This window comes from Zerene cesonia, chromosome 17 (assembly GCF_012273895.1).
Source record: "Zerene cesonia ecotype Mississippi chromosome 17, Zerene_cesonia_1.1, whole genome shotgun sequence".
Taxonomy (NCBI): Eukaryota; Metazoa; Arthropoda; class Insecta; order Lepidoptera; family Pieridae; genus Zerene; species Zerene cesonia.
Genome location: NC_052118.1, coordinates 5,500,625 through 5,522,339, shown reverse-complemented (window position 1 = coordinate 5,522,339; position 21,715 = coordinate 5,500,625). Strand labels below are relative to the sequence as shown.

Below are 21,715 nucleotides of genomic sequence, written 5' to 3'. Positions count from 1 at the left end.
AAAAAAAAAAAAAATCTTGCTTAGAGGTAGAGGGAGTAAGTAGTAATTTGACCAGACCACAAATTAAGGAATCTTCGGAGAAATTCGGAGAATATTAATAAATTCTGTTAGATGTTAGGTCAAAACGACTCAAAACTAGGTCGAATAAAATTAAATATGAAAGCGCAGTGGATATGTAATAGAATAATACTGAAAAAATATAAATATATGATTATACATCTATATGATATATATAAATAATCGATTCAATACGTATGCAAATACTTCGTCATGCAACTTAACAAATGAATTCAATTAGTAGAGGCTTATAAATATATAGCGACGTTCATTTAAATAGATGCAACGCGTAATGTAATGTGTAGATTCTTATAAAATATGAATAATCAAATACGTAAATATGACAATGATCGCCACCTTTTCATAGATGATCCAAGGTATCCTGGGTTCAAACCCTGAAACAGAATGACTCGGTCTGGGGTGCCGCATACTCTCAGTAAAACATGTGAAATATATCCCGATTCCCCACAAGGCGACAGAACTTCGTTTAAATACGTATAATATGAAACGAGGTTACATAACACTTGAAGCAATAGTTAATCTTACTGTAATTTGTCCGTTTGGGCGTAGCTATTGCTTTATTCGACAATTATTAGTTCGGTTCGGAGATCGCTATATATTTACTGTATTTAAAACTATATGTCTTTTTTTTTGGTACATCTTCCTTATTACCAGGCCTTTTATTAATTTTAATATAATCTTGGATGAAAATTATTTGAAAGTTACACCACCAGTGTACATATTTTAATGTGAACAAAAATATATGAGAAATTTTATATTTGGCACAAATTCAAGTTGTCTGTCTCGATCGTATCCTTTGTAAATTGGCGTTTTAATAATTCCATCGGATCACATTAACATACAAATTGTGATTTATTTTCGACCGTGATGAAAAACACAATTTGTTAAAATGGTAAAACATAGTTATTAATAGGGCTAGGAAATATTTTTTGAAATACATATAATGAGAATTTCGTGATTATTCCATAAAGTATTCACAGGACTGATACGTTGGGCCCCGTAATTTCAGGATCGCATTTTTATGGCTGGAAGTCCTATTTCCGTACCAGTTTGTGCAGTAATATAATTACAAGCGAAACATTTTCGTTTACTTTTACTTATGCCAATAGAAAGCAAGAATCCCTAATATTATACACGCGAAAGTTACTCTGTTTCTCTGACAGACAGCTGTCTGCTTCTTCTTCTTTATAGTGAATTTGAGAATAGAGAAATTTATTAAGTTTTTATTTGGGAAATCTCACGGAAATAGAAACTATTTGGGAAAAAGCTCATACTATTTGTCGTTTAAGTATGCGGACGGAGCCGTGGGCGGAAAGCTAGTCATTTAGAAAATGTTATTTATTTAAATTTCTTGCATTGTAGTTAATATCATTATCCGTTGAAATACTGCTGAAATAGCCGTATCTTATAATAATCGTTACGCCTCTACAAGAGGAATGTTGTAGAAACGAGATTAAATAACATTCAGGTGTTTACGGCTCACTTCGCAGGTGTGGTGGATCTCTGTGCAAAAGCGTGTGGGCAGAAGCGAAAATAACATGGGAACCCTCTATTACTCAACGCACACTGAAACTCTACAGAGCTTACTCATACTTCGGTAGGTAGAGTCACACCTACGCTATATCAAAAATTCAGACACTGCTTTTAGACTCTACTATTTAACGCGTGAAGTTTAAGGTGATTGGAGTTGTTAAATAATATTTTTATTAGAATGGACTAGGTGGCAATTTATAGTGCGATATAATAAATATCAATAAGTGTTAGTTCAAAATATATCCTTGGATATTGGATACAAAATTTACATTAAATCACCAAAATGTAATTGTATATCAATAGATTTTCAATTATAGTTATACCTTTGTAACTCACGTGCCTATGAGTAGTGAATTTAAAGAAGAAATTTTCAATTATTATCACATATCTCTATTTCCAGTATATATTTTTAACTACTAATGATTGCAATCAAATACATAAATCGAAACTCGTCTAAACTAAAAACAAACCCAAAAATTTATTATTTTGTTCTGGCACCTATTGCTATTTTCAATGCAAGCGCAGATAAAATTTATGTATCTGTTTGATGGTTTTAGATTTTTTGCCTACCAAAGAATTAAACTCAGTTAACGATATTTCTGTTTATTTTCATCAAAGTCCTTAATAACAAAAGTATATTCCTGTCAAATACACATTCCAATAATTTATCTTTTTATTAAAGTCTTACAAACAGGTAAAATATATGGGTGGCAAAAGTATACCGGCGGTCAACTGTAAGGGTTCGAAAAGTTTCAATTAGGTTATTATAGTAGGTACTACCCGATTTTCCTTCTTAAAAAACAAAATATAATTATACTAGCTGCGCCCCGCGGTTTCACCCGCGTATGTCCGTATCCCGTAGGAATATTGGGATAAAAAGTTGCCTATATGTTGTTCCAGTTGTCCAGCTGTCTACGTATTAAATTTCATTACAATCGGTTCAGTAGCATTTGTGTGAAAGAGCAACAAACACACACACATCCTTACAAACTTTCGCATTTATAATATTAGTAGGAAGATACCTTATGCTACTAACATAAATGATGGTGAAATTTAGAAAGTGTATTTATGAACGCTTAAGTAGATAGTTCTTAAATTCTACCTCGTTCACCTTTTCCAAATATTACCGGTACGAAATATAGAGAGAAAGAAACTACGTTTAATCACAAATTCGACAATTTTTTTCTCTTTCAACTAACACAATATTAAATACAATAAGCTTATATTAAATAAATAACCTATTTTTCGAAAACTAAAAAATCATATGATTCGTTTCAATACACAATAGATACTTAACTAAACAAATATTTATTTTTCTGCTTTCCTTTTCCTATTATCTCGTATTTTTTAACCTTTCATTTTATTTTTCTTTCATCCACGAGGAATTAAACAATTTTCACACACTAGCCAGATTGTCTTTGGAAGAAGCTGATGGAATTTTACCTGGCTTGAACTCGATGATACGCTCAGCGCGTGCGTCATATTTAAAAATCGAATTGCGGCTTTAAGAATAGCTTGGAGTATGCCAAAAATCTATAGCTACTACGATGTCTATGTCTTTACGTTTTGAGTATGGAAATCTATCAGCGCCAGCGTAGGAATAAAAACCAGTTGCAAATAATAATATTATTACTGCTTGCTTTTTACCTAAGTGCCTGAGTCATAACATGATGCCTGGAATAGAGACATTTATGTAATTATTTCAATTTAGATGCCAATATCACTAGGTATTTTGAAAAAAAAGTTACACTATATGATAACTAAAGGCTTGAACATTTTTTGAAATAATTTATCCGAATAAAGAATATGAAATCAATTGGATGTAACACAATATGTACGATTGGGCATATGTGCGAGTTTACAAGAATCGGGTGTAGCTAATTAAAAAAAAGTCCGCTACGAAAACGATGTTAATTATTGAAACGGCGTTTAAATTACAAAGGTTATAAGGTATATTTGAAGTTGGTTTTATTAAAGTAACAAGTAAGTAAAAAGAACACTGTATTTCACGTACTCTCTGTAACTTGTATCACAAAAACGTGGAAAGGATCATAATTCATACTAGATCGAAGAATAATTGTGAAATTTATGAAAATGTCTCAATCAATGCTTCCTCTTGACTTTATTAAGATTTAAGGGAGACTTTGGAATATTTTATAAATAATTCACTCTCTGTCTCAGAGGAAACCCTTTTTATCGATTAGATTTTAAGTCATTTGGCCAATTTGCCATTTAATTGTTTAGAAAGACAAAATTAACAGCTGCATCTAGTTTAAAGTTATTACAAATTGAGTTTTGTATGTTAATTTTTAAAACCTGTATAGCTATATAGTATAGCTGTATAGTATAGCTATATAGTATAGATATAAAATTGCCTAATAAAATGATTGTCGTTTATTTTTAAAAACAATGTTTCCAGTCTGTACTAGATATTTTCAAGGAATACGTTGTCTGGAAGAAATCGTAATAATGTCACCAAAAAATAAATAATTCTCAAATTGTAATTTTTCCAGAGAAATAAGGTATAATAAATAAATAAATAAACAAATATTATTTTCAACTAAAACATAAACCACATTCAAATTGTCAGTAGTTTAATTGAAGTGGCACCGGGTTGAGAGTTGGAGCCATACGGAAGGTACCAGCTTTTTCATAGAATCATCATCTAAATCAGTACACCCGGTAGAAAGTTTTGAGGTAACCAACTAAAAAATAGAGTCAAATTAAACCTCCTCCTTTTTTGAAGTTGATTGAAAATCCACATCGACAACGTCTGAAGTTTGTTCTATTTTCATCAGAAGACATTTACAAACTATAAAATCGAAGATGTCGTCAAAGATCTTCTCGTTATTTTGGATAGGTAATTATTACATGAATATATACTAAATGTATTATTAGTCATGTCAAGCAAGATAAAATGGTGCTCATTAATCTATTTATAAAACTTTATTCATATAATATGTAGCATGTAGCAGTGGTCGATTAATCAAGTGGCTGATAGCTAAATAGCTAAACATGTTATGAAGCGCAACGTTTCTTTCTATCTACATAACTGTTTGTGAACGTATTCCTTGAAACCACAGACACACCAACTAGGGTACAGAGCAACTAGGGTGATTTTCATCAATATGCTGTATGAAACATAGGATGTTATCTGAATATAATGGTATCTGGAAAAAAATTTGAATTTATTCCAGTGGATGACTTGAAGAATGTGGAATTAGATATCTATAAATACGTTAAAGAGACGAAATAAATTAACATATTTGCAGAAAATTAAAGTATTATTAATGCATCGAAATATTTTATCGATTCTATATTTTTATATTGGATCCAGGTATACCGATCATTCTTTTTAAATAAGAAAATGAATAAGATAAAAAAGTACCAATTGAGACAATTATACAACAGTTATTTTATTTATTTAGTTATGTTATTTAGAGACAATTATTTTTTTATAAACAGAGTAAAACTGAAGCCCATTTATCAAGAACGAAAACTGGCTGCAAGTTGCTAGTAACGGTAGGTATAATGTCCATCTTTCCGCAATCGGAGCTATAATTATCCCACATGTGTTCCTACTACGGACTACCAACACGCTGACAGGCATCAATTTAGTTTTCTTATGAATTCCTCAAAATAGATGCAACATATGTAATCGTATTGAGTTTCATTATTTTAGTTATGATGACAGATGAAAAATATAGAAATGTGGTTAAATTTTGTATTGTTGAATTGATACCTAAATGCATAGTATCATAATATAAATGCAAATATTATTTAGAATGGCACCAACAAATAGACAGACAATATAGTTGGTGCTAGCTCCTATTGTAATTGATTTTAAAGGAATATTACGTAGGTATTCTTTAAAAGCCATGTAAGTAAGATAATAGAAATTACAGTCTAAAACGAGTACTAAGAATGAGATGAGCTACAAGGTGTCTAAACTCTAATAAAGGAAGGACTGGGAAGGGTAAGGAAAAGGACATGGGCCTCTGGCTCCTGAACGAGACACAGCGGTATGCAATTTTACTCCGGTCTTCTATAAAGGTGTGGTACTTCCCCGTTGCGAGCTGGGCTCGACTATAGAGAGTATTAAGAGTGGTTTATTTAGATGGAAGACGGGAAAATGTATCAATGTATTAATCGTCTAAATAATGATTTCATAATATTGTACATTGTTTTAAAGCAATCAAATACTTTAATTTACTATAAGTTTATACAATAAATCTGAACTATTTTTTTTTGTATGCACTCATATGCTTAATATTTTAGCTGGTATAAAAAAAGTTCAATAGATCAATTAAATAAAAATACTCGATAAATATAAAATTTACATGGGTTTCTAAGCAAAATTCTCCTAAACGGCGAAACAACACTAATTTTTTGTATAATATATTCGGTAGGTTAGAGATTAGGTTGCAAACTGTTCATACTGCTAAGCGGTAAGATACCGGTAACCCAGCCCAAAACTTTATCAAGAAAGTATATAGGGTTCAAAACTTTTGCCAGATCAGTTAGATAAACCATAATAGTCACATTACAACCCTGTTTGCCGACAAACAAAATTAATTTTACAAGTAACAAAAGGAAAGAGATATACACTTTCCAAAATACTTACTTGTGTCTCCATCTCGTTTCTTACACTAAAACTATTTACAATCTAGTAGGGCCAGCCCTTTTACAGCTCCATCTCACGGCGCCCAAGAGAATTAAATACTCTTGGACGAACCCGTGCGCCATCTGTGAGCGGAGTGATCAGTGCGAAAGGCTCCGCGGCTGGCACCCGACTGGCAGGCTTCAACATCGCCATTTCTATTAATACCTTCCCACACTGAAATCGAGAACGGCAGGCTCAATCCTATTTTCAGGTTTCGGAGCGCTATAACGAGACTAACGAGATCGTTGTACTAGATTCCTAACGATTTACGTCGTAACGACGCTCGTCGTTATTTCGAGATACAGAGAGTGTTGTTTGCTTTTTGCACCAGATGGCGGGCTAATATTAACCTAGTGGTGTTTACTTGTTCAACTAATGTAGTTTTTCCATAACGAATAGCCGTCTGGACTGTTTGAAATATTAATGTGTACATTATAATAATTGCTTGGCAATGATTTTGCACGAAATTATTTTCTGGCACTACATAGTTCAAATTGTAGTAAATATCGACACGAGGCCACTTAGTCGCCAAAAGTTAATTGGTTACCTATAGATAATTTTATACTATTTCCGAAATGTTATTTCATTGTTAATATACCATTTATGTATCATTTCTAAAATTTGCATCAACAATAACATTGATTGCGTGTATATTATGTAGAATTTTGTTTTACAAGACGAAATTTCTCTATTATACAAACTTAAAATTTTAAAGTTTTTTCTTACATAAGCTGACATAAATAATATTTAATTATATAGCTTCAAGGTATGAAAAACATTAAAAAGCCACCTATAATCTCTTAGTCTTTATTTTTACGTAATCTGATTTGTTTACAATTTTTATATGTATCAATATGTATTGTATAAATAGAATCATTATTTTCAAAACTGCTTTACATAGTCTTTAAAATACTTGAAATTTTAAATAGTTGTAAATAAAATATACGTTAATGCCAATTTAGAGTTACTTGCAATGATTGAAACGATGCTTATTTATTTTTACTCAATTAATGCATACTGAACTAAAGTATCAAATTTGATGCGAGATAAATATTAGTTATTAGCATAGAAGTGAATATGTGCCTTCAAAGAAGATTATTTCATCAAAAAAATCTACTATTATTAATATTATTAAAAACGCATACAATTAAATATATGAGAAACAATAAACTACACTGATATTCTTTAGATTTAAAGCTCATTGCTTTTTTCAAAAATTAATGGAATTAAAATATTGTGCAATAATTCATGATTCATACATATTAAATATTTAATGCTCACACATTTAAACTCAAATAAGTGCAACAAGTTAGGAACAAAGAAACATGGCAAATTCATTTATTTATTTATTTGTTTGTTATTACAAAATTATACAAATTTACAATTTACAATTGTACATCCATTTCAGGTAAAATGTCATATTATACATAGCAATTATTAGAAAAGTAAACGATAAGACTTCCCTCTGCTAGTACTAGTCCACCGAGTGTAATACAGCATTGAAGACTTATAGATTAATTTATTTCTAGATTCGAAAATTAAATTTAATTCAAAAAAATAAAGGCTATATATATAATGTTGTACTTCTTTTTTGTGTAAAACAAATGTTACACTAAATTGAAAATTACTACGCCACGCTTCGGAAATAAGGTATAACAAACCAAATGAAACTCGACTGGACTGACGAATATGATGAAATTAAATAAATAAAAAATGTATAAAATTGGAGCTGGTGATATCCAGTTTATTAACAAATATAAAACTTGAATGCAGTTACATCAAGAAGAAAAAATACAGTGTATGAATTCTGTAGAAATTCTGTAAAATTTCTGAGACATCTCTACATTACTTATATTTGCATATAATACAGACATTTAACTAATTCCTTCCAAACTCTATAGTGTTATAGGTATTTAAAAGACGTTTTATACAGTGCCTTTAAGATTACATAACAAGGTATGTAATCTTAAAGTAGGATTATTTAAAACAACATAGAAGTTCACAATAGTGAACATATATATGAACTGATATTTTTTAAAGAAATAATTATTGTCTTTACTAAAATATCATCCTAAATTTCAGAGAACTTTGATTTGCTTTATCAAGAAGCAAAAAGTGCAAATTAAAAAAAATTGCCACAAAACAAAAATTTAATGGAATATAAGTAATAATAAGTTAAAAGTATAAAATATGCTTTAATATATTTATATTATTATTGACTAATAATATTCTCTACATTGTAATCAATAGGACAATACTTAGTTGTTATACATTTATGTAACAGTAGCAAAAATAATAAAGATTTTATAATATAGTAAATACATAGTATATATTTAATACCAACTTTGTAGATGCCAGTCCACACAGTTATGACGAACAAATAAATAAAGCAATGCTCTATTTCAACTAATTTTTAATTGTGAAATCATATTCAAATGTAATAGCTATCGAAATGCCTATATATAATGTATAAATAATGATTTGCTTTCATTTTCTACAGATCCTTTCTGTGTGTATCTGTTATATTTTAATATGAGTTTTTCACATAAATGTTCATCTCTTACCATAATGCCATTGCAACAAGGTTATGTGTGGATATTGAGAATTTTTTTTCAATATTGCCAACTCTCTTGTAATCAATTTATGAATATTTAAAATAATTTAATTAAAAGTCAAAGTAAATAAATAGCGTTTATTAAAAAATGATATCATATTATTATAATGGAAATCATATAATTTCTTAAACCTAAATACGAAACCAATTTTGCGCAATATGGAAGTATAAGACGTAATTACCAGGTACATTTGGTAATATTTAGGTCATCTTGTCCACAAACAAGAGGACACACAATCTTACACATCACGCTTGACTAGTATTTAGATACATGATCCAACAGTCTTATCATAGCGCCCACGTTCACACAATGTTGTAAAATTTTCTTAAAACTAATATCACTTTGTCCCCGTAATGTTCACTTGCCGAGGAGGATCTTGCGGCCAGCGCCGAGGTTCTGGCCGGCCTGTGTGGCGCCCTTGTTGCTTCCAGCTTGAAGACCAATCACGGTCTGACCAGCCTTGAGTACTTCCTCAGAGAAGTCGCGCTTGCATTCGTCAGCGGGCTTGGGGCCTAGGGAAGGACCGGTCCATTCGGGGTGTCTGTAAGTCTACAAAATAATCATGTTAAAGGAAAGTTTCCAATAGTATTTCTATTATAACCTCGATCAACCTCGGTTCAAACAAACGACCTTGGATATTTGTGAAAAGTGAGGTAATGTTGCAAAAAGGTCGTAAATCTTGGTTGTTGGCAACGGTTCAACTTCTCAAATTCTAAACATGTCTTGAAAGAAAACATTTTGTAAACGCGTCGTTTGAGTATTATGATTCAACATACTAATGCGGGTTTATGGCAGGATATGAATTCAGTAGTATAAATATTTATATTAACATTTCAGTGCTGAAATAACTAACTCGGTCTTGCGTGGTAATTATATCATGTATTGTGTGTTCGATATGACCTCTTCTGCTTATATTTAACGATTACATAAATTTACCGTTATGCAGTAATTATGCAATATGATTTTTCAATTATTGGTATTTGTTAAAAATTAAAATGAAAAACACATCTATATTTACCTCACGGCCCAAAGCAAAGAGTGTGCTGACTACTTGAGCGATGTCCTTCTTCTCCCAAAGGTCCACAGTTTGGAAAACGTCAATATCGGGGACGCCGTAGGCTTTGATTGCAGCTTGGAAGCTGAAATATTAGAAAAATAATAAACACCTGCACTTTCAAGCGATAGTTTCTTTTAGTACCTATAATTTGTGAGTTGAGTGAAGTTAAAAAGAAAAAAAATAATAAGATTTATTCGTTTCTCATATACTTAGTAGATACAAACTAGACAATAGTATTGTTAGTATTGTAATCATTCTAAGTATAATTTTATAAAAAATATTTAGGCTAGTGCGTCAAAAAGACTAAATAAATTTTTGCAAAGTTTAACAACTTACTTGGTGATGTTCTCCATCATTTTGAACTGACCACCAGAGGTGTTGATCTTGTTGACGGATCCAGGCTTGATCTTGTTGATCAGCTGGCAGAGGACAGTTCCGTCCTTAAGGACATCTTCGAACGCCTCACCAGGGGGGAATTTAGCACCAAGAATGGTTTCGATCCACTCCTGGCATTCTTTCTCTTGTTCAGGGTTACGCTTAGATGCGAGCTGTAAAATTTTCAGTGTTAAACAGCTCGTAAATTATTGATTTATGAAGTGTTAAACTAATGTGTAGCTAAGTGCCTGTGTATTAGGTTCCTATTACTATAACTGATTTTAATGAGTTTGTTACAAAGAAATAATTTTCTGTAAATTATTAAGTGTTGGCACTTGGCATGGTATATGAGGTTAAAAAATTGTAGTAAATAACAATACATGAGCATCGAGCGTAACTATCGTAAAGATGTCAAGGCAAATTATTAAAATAAATTATTGTAGTTTTCTAAAAAATTTCTCACCTTAGCGCGGACTTGACGTTCGAGAGACATTTTCTGTTTTGTTGTTTTGCTTGGCTTCTAAATGTGTTAGTTCGCCGCAAAAAGCACCGATAGACTGAACTCCTGAAAGCTAATGCCACGTATTTATAGAGCGTGAGGCTGCGCCCTTCTGGAAAACTCTTATGAATACTTTACGCCATCCGATGTCGAATCCGCTACAAATATGATTCTGACTCAACAGCCTCTAGCTGAAGGCGTTACACATGAATTATCTTATGAAAATAGATCCAATAATCATTATCAAGATATTTATGATACTTGTATTAATACGATGGAGAAGTACGAAAATAGTATAGAAAAGTGTACAAAAAACGTTTTATTTTTCTACGATTTTTTTTTATTGGAAATTATATTCTATACAACTACTATACCTATATTACCTACTACATTCTATAGATAAAATATATACAAAACTGTTGAAATCCTCCACAAAGAGGCAAAGCATATAACTTTATATGTAATTTCAATATATAAAAGCTAGATTTTAGATTTATGATAACAATCTTGAATTACCTATAATTTGTAAATAATAATGTAGGGAAAATGCAAATGTGTGTGTATACAATACGAGTACATATGAAACTTTGCTTGAATTGTGAACCACGACCCTACTAAAAGTCTTCAATATATAAGTGAACAACTTTTGTAGATTTCTCATGAAAATAACATTACTTTTACGTAATGTAACTATATATTAAGTTATTTGTTCTTAGGAGAATATACCAAAATTTATGCAACACAATTCGTTATGCGTATATGACCTGGTAACTTAACATACATGTATCTTGAATGTCTTTTTTTATACATATCTCCGATATCTATAAAAGCTTAATGAGATATAATCACTTCCACCATTACGTTAATAAAGTTTAATAAGATAGAAATTGTATGTTTATAAATTCAAAAAATGCATTTGTATTTTCTGGTTGTCAGTATATATAATATAGCAATATATTATTATGATATGAAAACAATTTTCAGCAAAGTGCAGTACAGCTTAAACAATGAAAATAACAAAAAAAAGACAAGGGCTTTTGACAAAGTTTCTGAAGGATATTTTATAAAAGCTAGAACTTTAGTTTGATGCCATTTAACCACGATATCTTATAACCTTAATTTATGGTCTAATTAATTATACTAATTTTATATTTCCGACTACCTATCCAATTTTAAAAACTATACAAAACACTCAATTCCTTTACTGCATAACTGTAAAATTGCAAATCATTTCAAAAAATTATAATGTATGTAAATATATAGTATCTTATATATTATGAATATGTAGGTATATGCGACAACACTTGTAAATATTGGAATGTACCTTTTGTGCCCAACCTCCTACGCGTTTATTTACTGCCATAATTTAATTAGATCGCCACTGTATGCATTTGTCACGTTGTCATATCTACATGTTTTAAGAATTACATTTATCTATTTGTTACGATTAAATGCTTATATGTTCACTATAACTCTTCATTTACATGGTTATATAAAACTTCAGTTAAGTCGAGAAAATGTTATGTTGCATAACATTAGTGTTGTATAATATATGTAGACTTTCCTCCAAATTTTACAAACCACAATATTTAGTTGTACATCACGAATATGTTTCTTGGTGTACTATCTAATCTTTGAAATTTTGATATATCGCAAAATAAAAAAATAAATAAATGAAAATCGTTTATTGAGTAATAATACATTGATTCAACCATTATTCACCTAAACTAGGTATAAACTTATACATACTAGAGAGTTTCTAGTACCTGAGCCTAGTAGAGATGGTCGGCGCCTTCTACTTATAGACAATATTGGCTAGTTTAAGTAATATTGTTATTTAGGTACTTAATGAACTATTACGTTATTTACAGACAAAAGAAGATCGAGGTAAGTAAATAAATATCAGGCATACTTTGTGTTTTTATGTGTTTGTTGACAGCAAATAGTTTAATATACGTCTTTTAAGTAGGCAGCGCATTCACGAATTTTCGTGGGTGGTGGTAATCGTTACCATCAGGCAGGAACCACTAGCTTAGTTGTCCGATATGACATAAAAAAATAGTAAAGAGTAATCATGTAGGATAATCAAATAAAGCTACAATTTTGCTCGGCCTGTGAAATTGTTTAAGAAACGAAATTGCATCACACGCAAATGTTTATATCTGTGCTCGATAATGTTCTTCGATATAAACAAATAGTTTAAAAATAATTTCTTGGTTACGAAGTAATGAAATCTGTAGTAACGATAACGGCAATTCTAGGCTTTAAAACATGTATTCTGTTAATTTAGTTGTTAGCAATAAAAACAAGCTGCATTCATGTGGATCGCGTGTAATTTTTTTCTGTCTTAAACATCCCATATAACATATATAATGTCATCACTTTACTGTGTACCCTTTGATCTATAAAATTTTATTTCTCTATTTTTTTGATGCTTTTTTTTCCGATACTATGATTCTATGAGTGCAAAATAAACAAAAATATTCCATCTTGTCATCCATCAGGATTTTTCAGTATTTTTCAAAACTAACACCAAATAAATTCGGATAATAGAATCTATGTTTCATAGGTCATAATAATGTTGGTGCGCCCCGGCACGCGTTACTGAAGAATGCCAAACGCCAGTCGCCGCCCACAGCAGCTTTTTTCAGTATTCGTTGACTTATCATTGTCGCCCCGAACCCACGCGCTACGGGACGGCTTTATGCACACGGTTCTAATCACAATTAACTGCGATATCTATCATGCCGCATGTTTATTCTCGAGAATCAGCGATAACAACATTCTTAAGACTGGGCTTAAGGACTTTTTTGGACTAAGAAATTAAAATTAAATTGTTTTAACATGTCTTGCCTAGTACATAGAAACTTTGAATTTTGGGCAAACATGTTTGCACAAAAAAAAAAAACAAAAATTGAAAGTCTGAGTGCAGTTTTTATATTTCATCTCATATAGAAAATTAAATAGAATCATATTCGTTAATGTATGCAAAAAACTACAACGTTTGATTATCATCCTGTAAATTACGTTAAAAAGAAATACACAAAGCTTTACTACAATGATCGGAACAATTTTCCATCAAATATTATCATACAACTCATTTAGCATCTGATAGGAATCGGATTATTTAGACATGCGTAAGGAGTCGATACCAAAATATAAATTAAATTAAATTCAAATACTTTTTTTTAATTTCTTTATTAAAACACCCTCCACAATTTTCTTATTAACGTTACACTCATAGTACAATTCTATGTACTAATATGCACAAGTACTTATATACAATGACTTCTTATACACAATATTTACACCATTGTTAAATATATAGTCCACATTATTACACAATTTATGTGAGCAACATCTATCGTAGTGGTAGGTTAATGAATTTTAAGAATAGTTTGGCATTAGGTAATAAATAAATCTCTGATAAATAAATACTTAATTATGCAATAACGGAAGCCTGTACAAAGTTTGAGATCGTATTAGATTATAATTCAAATGACTAGAGTATTATTTAAAATACTATAACTTATCACATACAATTTATTTGGAATGATTTCGCTTTAGTTACAATTTTAAGAAGTATACAAGAGCGTATACAATGCAATTCAATACCTATTATTAATATTTACATTACATCTACTTATCACACAAAATTCGAATTCCTTATATCATCCTTAACACCGTCTTTATTACAAATCGCAATAGAGAGATTTCTTTAATTGAACCCGATTTATATTTGAAAAAGACGATATACAGAGATAACTAATCTACTTAATTTTACTATATAAGTATATGATTCTAGAGAACTGCACTTCAATCAATACCATTACGTAGGTACTCGTAGAAATCGATTTTTCTCACCTTATCTTATTTATATCCTACAATTTAAAATTTTAATTAACTACAATTTAATGGACACGAATGTTTGGCACTTAATATATTCATTCAATTCGCAGTCTTCTCCAAGATTCACTTTAAAATTCACATTGGTTTTTAGCACATTTTTGAAGGAATTTCTTCGTTCATGAACTGTATTGTTCGTAGCCTTATCATGAATTCATTTAAAAGAAAAACGCGGATTAGAAAAGATGGTTGTTAGATTTGGCCAATGTCCCGAGGTGGTCCGAGAGTAGATAATTGGGTGGTGCGACACCGAGCAGCGGGAAGCCTGAAGGCTGTCGGAGGAGGCCACAGCCTCCAGCCCACTTACTGCCGCCCACGCCACTCACCGGCGGCTCGGCGCCACCGCCTACACCGTTCAATTCCTCACATAACTTGTTTGCTGAAACAAATCAAAATCACATGTTCAATCTTTAAAAATACCTTGATAGTATCTACCTATGCTTCCAGTAGTTGCAAAAAGACTGATTTAATCATTAATTAAATAAAAATTCAATTAGCATTTTTTTTTTGTTCAAAGTATAAGTAAGTCCATTATGAAAACGCTTAAAACGTGTAAGTATACAATTTAAATGGATCATCGATGAGGATTCAAAGACAGAATAGATCTTGTATACTAAATAACCATCACATTATTTGTATGAAGTTCATTCTTCGACAAGTAACCGTTAACAATGTCATATGAAGAAATGTATTCATCACTTAATTAACTAGTGTGCACTATACATCAGAATAGTGCTATACAAATAAAACAGATGCATTCAATGTGTCCGAATATGAAATCAGGTTGCAGTCGGAGTGGTAAACACGAAATAATCGTGTTAACACAATTAGGCTCTAATCACCTAATCCTTGCTATGCGGCTCCGTTGTTTATTCAAGCCTGAGTGACAATCGCGCGAACAATTAGCGCAAATGAGCCGAAGTGAAAATCTGGCGCGGGTGGTGGCGTGGCGGGGTGGTAATGTGATTAATGCCACAAGTCCGCCATTATACGCCGCAAACTCTAGCCCACTGCCTACCGCTCCAATACAAAATAACACTCTAACAGCACTCCCATGTTGCAAAATAGGTATAGGAAATTTGACTTACTTGAATGCAAAATTAATATGACATAATGATGTGTTACTGCAGATTACAGCGAATGTTAAATAGTTGATGTAAAGTTACGGTGATAAAACCAACGATTTCGTAAAGATGTGAACGTAAAATTTAAATTTAAATGCTTAAACTAAAACTTTCGTGTAGCAATTGAAAACGATAACATTAATGTAAAGAACATAATGAATGTTTTCTCTTAAATTTTAAAACACACATGTAATTCAACATATCGCTCAATGAACGCTCATTGTTTCTAATGAAATTTTGCGCACCGATTAAATTACCATTAAAATGTTTCACCAATGATTAAAATACCGTGGGTACGTTAAATGGCAGTAATCGAACTTGACCCAAATTCCTTTGTTCTATTTTCACAAACTGTGATACCATTATCATTGAAGAAGTCGCCTTTTCAATGCATCGTCTAAATTTAAAATCTATTTTGAGGACGTATATTTATATCGTTGTAATCAGCCTTGTTATTTTCTCCCACGCGAGTTTTGTATTGAACGTTGCTATTGGTTGAGTACATTCAAATGTATGCGTGATTCATTCGTCTATAATTTCAACAATCAGTGTTTATAAAGACGTAAAAATCGCTTCTCAAAATATCTGACACTATAATAAAGAGTTTAACTAAACTGTTCGATACTTAAATAACTATAAAATTTGTGAATTTTGTTACAAGAACCTCATTATAATTCTCTACACTGAAACACAGGTTAATTAGTAAATATTTATGGATATAAGTACTAATTTTTAAATGAAACTGACTGTATATTTTGATACCAATATAACATTAATTAATGAAATGAAATAAAATTCGACATAAAAAAACGAACTAAAGTGTGTTTAAGGTACATTATATATTTTTTGCAATAAAAGTTTTGAAGGTTTGTTTTCCTTCAACAATAAAAAAATAGGCTAATAATGATCATAGACTTTATGATGTATCACATCATCATCAATGACTCCCTGGTCATTTAACTCTAAGATTTAATCTTATAAAATACAAACTAATCACAATTTGTACACGACAAGAACGTAGAGAATTCAACACATCTCACACACTTTTTATATTTTTAGCTTTAGAAAATTTATTGCTCAAGAATACCGAGTTGCGAGGTTCTACAAAATTCATTAGCGACATTTTAATTGTATGGCAACATAAATGGCATGTTCATGAAAATTTTTGTGCAAGAAAAGAGATAAAAAATTATTCACAATATTAACGGTTCAATAAATCATTCTTATACTATGGCATGATGTGCTGATTTTTATTGTATATGAATAATAATTATTTTATAATATAATTTTGGGAAAATAAATGCGAGAAAATTTTGCACTGTAATGGTAAACTAACCTGAGATTCTAACCTGAGACTTAGATAAAACAAAACGAACCATAACGGAGTTTTCCTAATATAATGAAACACAATTTTTACATTATTTTTGTAATTACATTATGCAAAGAACGCTTTACTTACCTACGTATTTATTTTCAAGACCAATCTTCATATGTGCTCTTTATCAGACCTATTCTTGGTTTGTTTAACGATATCGTAGAAAAATCATTTAAATGCTTTTTTATAATTAATATTTACTTTTAGAGTGAAAAGATGTAGAAAAACATTATTTAGTTCTTGTCAACCTGCTTTAAATAAAAATGTAAATTTGAACCGTAGGCATGTTTTATATAAACCAATTAAGACAGAAAATTTTGAATATGTAATTTAAATGTGTGTCCTGAGAGAAAGTAGGTAGGACCTATGCTGTTTCACATTTAAATATTTTTTTCATATTTCAGATTAAACATATCTTTTATACTTAACGCTTTTATGATAAAAAATTCTTAAAAAAATCATTTAAAGGGATATGAAATGAATATGTCGTTATCTTCTAATTGGATCCCAGGAACACTTATCTACATGAATAACGTTTATAATATTACCATATAATATGTATGAAATATAAATTCTTCTCAGCGATCTTAGCCTTTCTATCAGATAAGTAAGCAATAGTTAATCAGATAATTAACTTCACATTGCAATACTACATAAAACTATAAAAAATTGTTACAAAATTTCAATGATCATAACGCGCTGTGGTACTTTTACTTGTTTAATCGTTGTCACGAAGAATGTCTCTGTTTAGAGATATTATCTAATTTAAAATTACCTGCAGAAGTAATAGGTTTCAGATCGGGCGGTGAAAGGTGCGGTAACGAGTGGTGGGTTGTTTGCGAGGGCGGTGCGGGATGCGGAGACGAAGCTGGTGATCCCGGCTTGTCTCTCTTCCCCTCCGCCTTCACTGGCGTCTCCCCAGCTTTCTGCTGCGCCAGCCGCTCTTGCTTGCGGAATTTTGCGCGCCGGTTTTGGAACCATACCTGAAAAATAGAAGATGTACTTGAGGATAATAACTTCTCGGCCTTCTTTTGTAGCATATCATTAATCCATTTAAGTGATCGTATTTCTTTGTGAGCTTATCGTGATTTGGTAAAATCGAATTCTGTAAAGAAACATTCCATAGAATTATGAGATATTTATCGTAACAGAACAGTTAACGCGTCACACTTTTAGAATTCTGAATATCCTCGTAAACATTTTGGCTATGAATATCTTCTGAATTACAAAGCAACCGAAATAATTATCTGTACACATTATTAAATGAGGTTTGGTACATTAACATTGAGTCGTCCGTTAAATGCAAAGTTCTGTGTAATATTGCATGTTTAGTTCACGAATGTTATTATGAGCAGATTTATAATACTGACAAGTGTATAGATTTGTTTAATGCAAGGAGAAAAAAAAAGTATATTAGAAAAGCATTCGAAACAATTGAACTAAGATTTACATACAAACCCTCGAAACAGACAGCTATAATAACTTGAATCCAAGCGGGCTAGCGGAAACGCATCCTCATAGCACCAATTTTAATGCAAACCGTTTTATATTCGTTCCAATGCGCGCAAATCCGAATTGATCGTAATTCAATTTCATGCGAGAGATAATTGCAACTGCCACTGGCGCTGATTGGGCAATGTTCGAGTAAAAAACGCCTCGTCACGAGTATCGGACTGTCGACAATCATACGCACGCACTGTTTGTTCATCCACGTCCTCCCTGATGATGTTTGCCCGCTTTTATGTTTTTTTACTTAATTTAATTTATTCGTCTCCCTTACATGTAAATGCAAAATATCTTACATATATGATACATTTAAATGCAAAATATCTTAAAAATTAAATAATAGATATTCTTACACACATTTAACGTTAATACTCGTGACGCATACGTACAATCTGCGTAATTCTTGGCAGTGATATTGACCGACGTTAATGAACTTTACAGTTCTAGAAGCCGAATAAAGATTTCATTATTATACCTATTCGTCATATCCAACATTTGGCCATACATCACGAATACCTTTCATCAGACGTCTACAATACTCGTGTTAGTCATGTAACTATCAGTTACCAGATACAACTTTATTAAGTGGCTTAACAATTGTATTGTAGACCTTAATTATTCAATTTACGATTTTTTTCAGATTGACAAATAATGCACATTTTCCATTCATTTTAGCAGCTGTACTTACATATTGTATAATATGAAACAAAATTATACATCGAGTGAACACGTTTCCTAATTACAAGGAAATGCAGCCATTTCAATGTCCATAATGGACACTTTATGAGACGTTTGACATTGAATCGAAATATATCGGTAGCAATAGGTAAAACGAAGGGTATAGTTTGTCTTGTGTCATAGTGCCGGCCACCTGCTATGTATCTTCTGAAGGTGCATCCGCACTACATCATGCACTATGACATGTGGCAATCACAATTATGATGCAAATACTTGGCTCGGGTCTCACAAACCCACGTATGCAAATATTATAGCTCATCACTATAGCTGCAAATTGTTCTGGTATTTTAAAAATGTTAAGCTATTTTTGTTATATGTGTCGACGCCAATTTAGTTGACTTCTATTGATTCACTATAAACGAAATGTAACCTGTACATATTACTTCACTATCATTTTTTATTTTAGCTCAGATGTGCCTATGCTTAATTTTGATCACTTAAAAGGTTGAAAGATGATGGAGAAGAGGCTACAGATTTTTTTTTTCATTTTAACTAGCTCAGGAAATAATGTATTCCTGACCGTGTGAATAACATCATTTGTCGATTGCAACATTTTAGAATGTAATGAATGACTTTTAAAGTCAATAAGATTGATAAAACCTCAATATTTTGAAAAAGCAAAAATGCATGTTCTGTAATTTTTTATTAAAATGAAAAGGTAACTTGAAATTTTAAAATGTTGACATTGTTGTCAGTATAAAATATATATATCTATGTGTTTAAAAAAATGTTACAGTAAAAATGAGATGATTGATGATGTTTAATTTTCAGCTGAAAATTATGCTATGTACCTATTTACCGCCAAGTTTTTAGTATGCGTAACGATGTAGTTGATTGGTTAACTTAAATTTTGGTTCCGAAAAAATAATGATATGTGTTTTCGTGGTAAAAGATTAAAGGGCCTTTGTAAGTAGGTATCCGATGATTGAGCTAGATAATTAGATAGATAGATAGATTAGAAGTTATGTCAAAGGACACATAAAATACACAACAATTACAATACAAAAACGATTAAACAAAGCAAAAATAACACACAGAGGAAAAAAAAGACACTTAAAATATCATATTGTAAGTATTATATTATAATTTAGTAGAACCTATTCATATCATTAAAGTGTGTTTATAAATTTTTTTTTAACCATATTAGTATTGCATCAAAATGGCTTTGTTTCAATACCATATACCAGATTTTGGTGTCAAAGGTTTACTAGTTTTAAATAATAATGTGATTAAGAAACATGTATACTGTCAAATATTTAATATAATATATTATAAGCAATTATTATGTTATTAAATATATTTATTACCGTTTAATAAATATTAGTGTATTGAATTACACCCGTTTAATTGTGTTATGTAATTTTATGTTAAACAAAGGCATTTAAAAATAACTGATTCTAAATAGAGAAAGCGCGTTTTAACGAAAACCGGGCTTCAAATTTAACATATTATATACTAGTTTTCCGCCCACGGCTTCGCCCGAAGAAAAACTTGACAATCGCGGGGCGTTACCGTCATAGTCCCGGATAAAAACTAACCTATGTCCGGGTCTTAAACTATCTCTCTATCAAATCTCAACAAAATCGGTTCAGCTTTACTTGAGTTATCAAAAGTGTAGTATTACGCCTGTTAAATTGCATTATTTATTTTAGTTTTAACAAAGACATGAAAACTAATTATAAATGGAGAAAGCGCGTTCTTTTGCAAAACGAGTTTCAGCTTTAACATAGATCTTATATTAGTATTAGAAAAAATAATTAAATCAGATATCGCCATTCACACGACTAAACCGTAAGTTGAAGCGATTTACCAACTGATTATTGCCGACATACACAGGCACATCTTAGCATGCACTAATCACTCAATTTATACTCGGGAATGTACCTACGAAAATACATGAATCCTAACATACACTGCATTTCAGATAGTCACAGTAACATAGACACTATGGTGTGGTATTGTAGCATATTGTTATTCTCTATGTTGAAATACCAATAATTATACAAAAAAAAAAATAAACAATAAAAAATATACAAACAAAAATTCAATCAACAAAAAACCTTATATCCTTTCTAATATTATAAATGCAAAAATGCTTTCGCGTTGCTTGTTTATATTTTGTTTGTGTGGTTTTATTTTACGTCGCAACGGAGCGAATTTATGATATGGTTTTTGTGTCTGTAGATGTGGAGGAGTGCTACAACAGGCACTATGACATGAGGCTACTTTTGCCACGGTTTGACTAC

At 31.1% G+C, this 21,715-nt stretch overlaps 2 protein-coding genes across 2 annotated transcripts in view; both read right to left on the bottom strand.

The window, feature by feature from the left end:
- Positions 1-8,952: 8,952 nt before the first annotated feature.
- On the bottom strand, positions 8,953-10,945 carry LOC119833650 (muscle-specific protein 20). The gene is made up of 4 exons (XM_038357757.1): positions 10,785-10,945; positions 10,283-10,494; positions 9,908-10,028; positions 8,953-9,438 (listed from the first exon to the last, which is right to left on the bottom strand). Exons 1-4 carry the CDS (start codon positions 10,812-10,814, stop codon positions 9,247-9,249), a joined length of 555 nt encoding a protein of 184 aa, XP_038213685.1. The 5' UTR covers positions 10,815-10,945; the 3' UTR covers positions 8,953-9,246.
- Positions 10,946-14,825: 3,880 nt separating this feature from the next.
- LOC119833532 (paired mesoderm homeobox protein 2B-like) overlaps positions 14,826-21,715 on the bottom strand; it is a 24,800-nt gene continuing 17,910 nt past the window's right edge. Inside the window, exons 3-4 of the mRNA XM_038357582.1 lie at positions 18,001-18,208; positions 14,826-15,105 (exon numbers count right to left, since the gene is read on the bottom strand). Of these exons, the coding sequence (XP_038213510.1) occupies positions 14,903-15,105; positions 18,001-18,208 (411 nt within the window). The 3' untranslated portion in view covers positions 14,826-14,902. The remainder of the gene's footprint in view (positions 15,106-18,000; positions 18,209-21,715) is intronic.

What these genes read in the sequence shown, in the direction of transcription:
- LOC119833650 (XM_038357757.1), bottom strand. Translation starts at nt 10,814, where the DNA reads ATGTCTCTCGAACGTCAAGTCCGCGCTAAG. An exon ending in AACGTCAAGTCCGCGCTAAG is followed by an intron (nt 10,495 to 10,784) that starts GTGAGAAATTTT and finishes AAAATTTTACAG; the next exon opens with CTCGCATCTAAGCGTAACCC. An exon ending in TCTTTGCTTTGGGCCGTGAG is followed by an intron (nt 9,439 to 9,907) that starts GTAAATATAGAT and finishes ATTATTTTGTAG; the next exon opens with ACTTACAGACACCCCGAATG.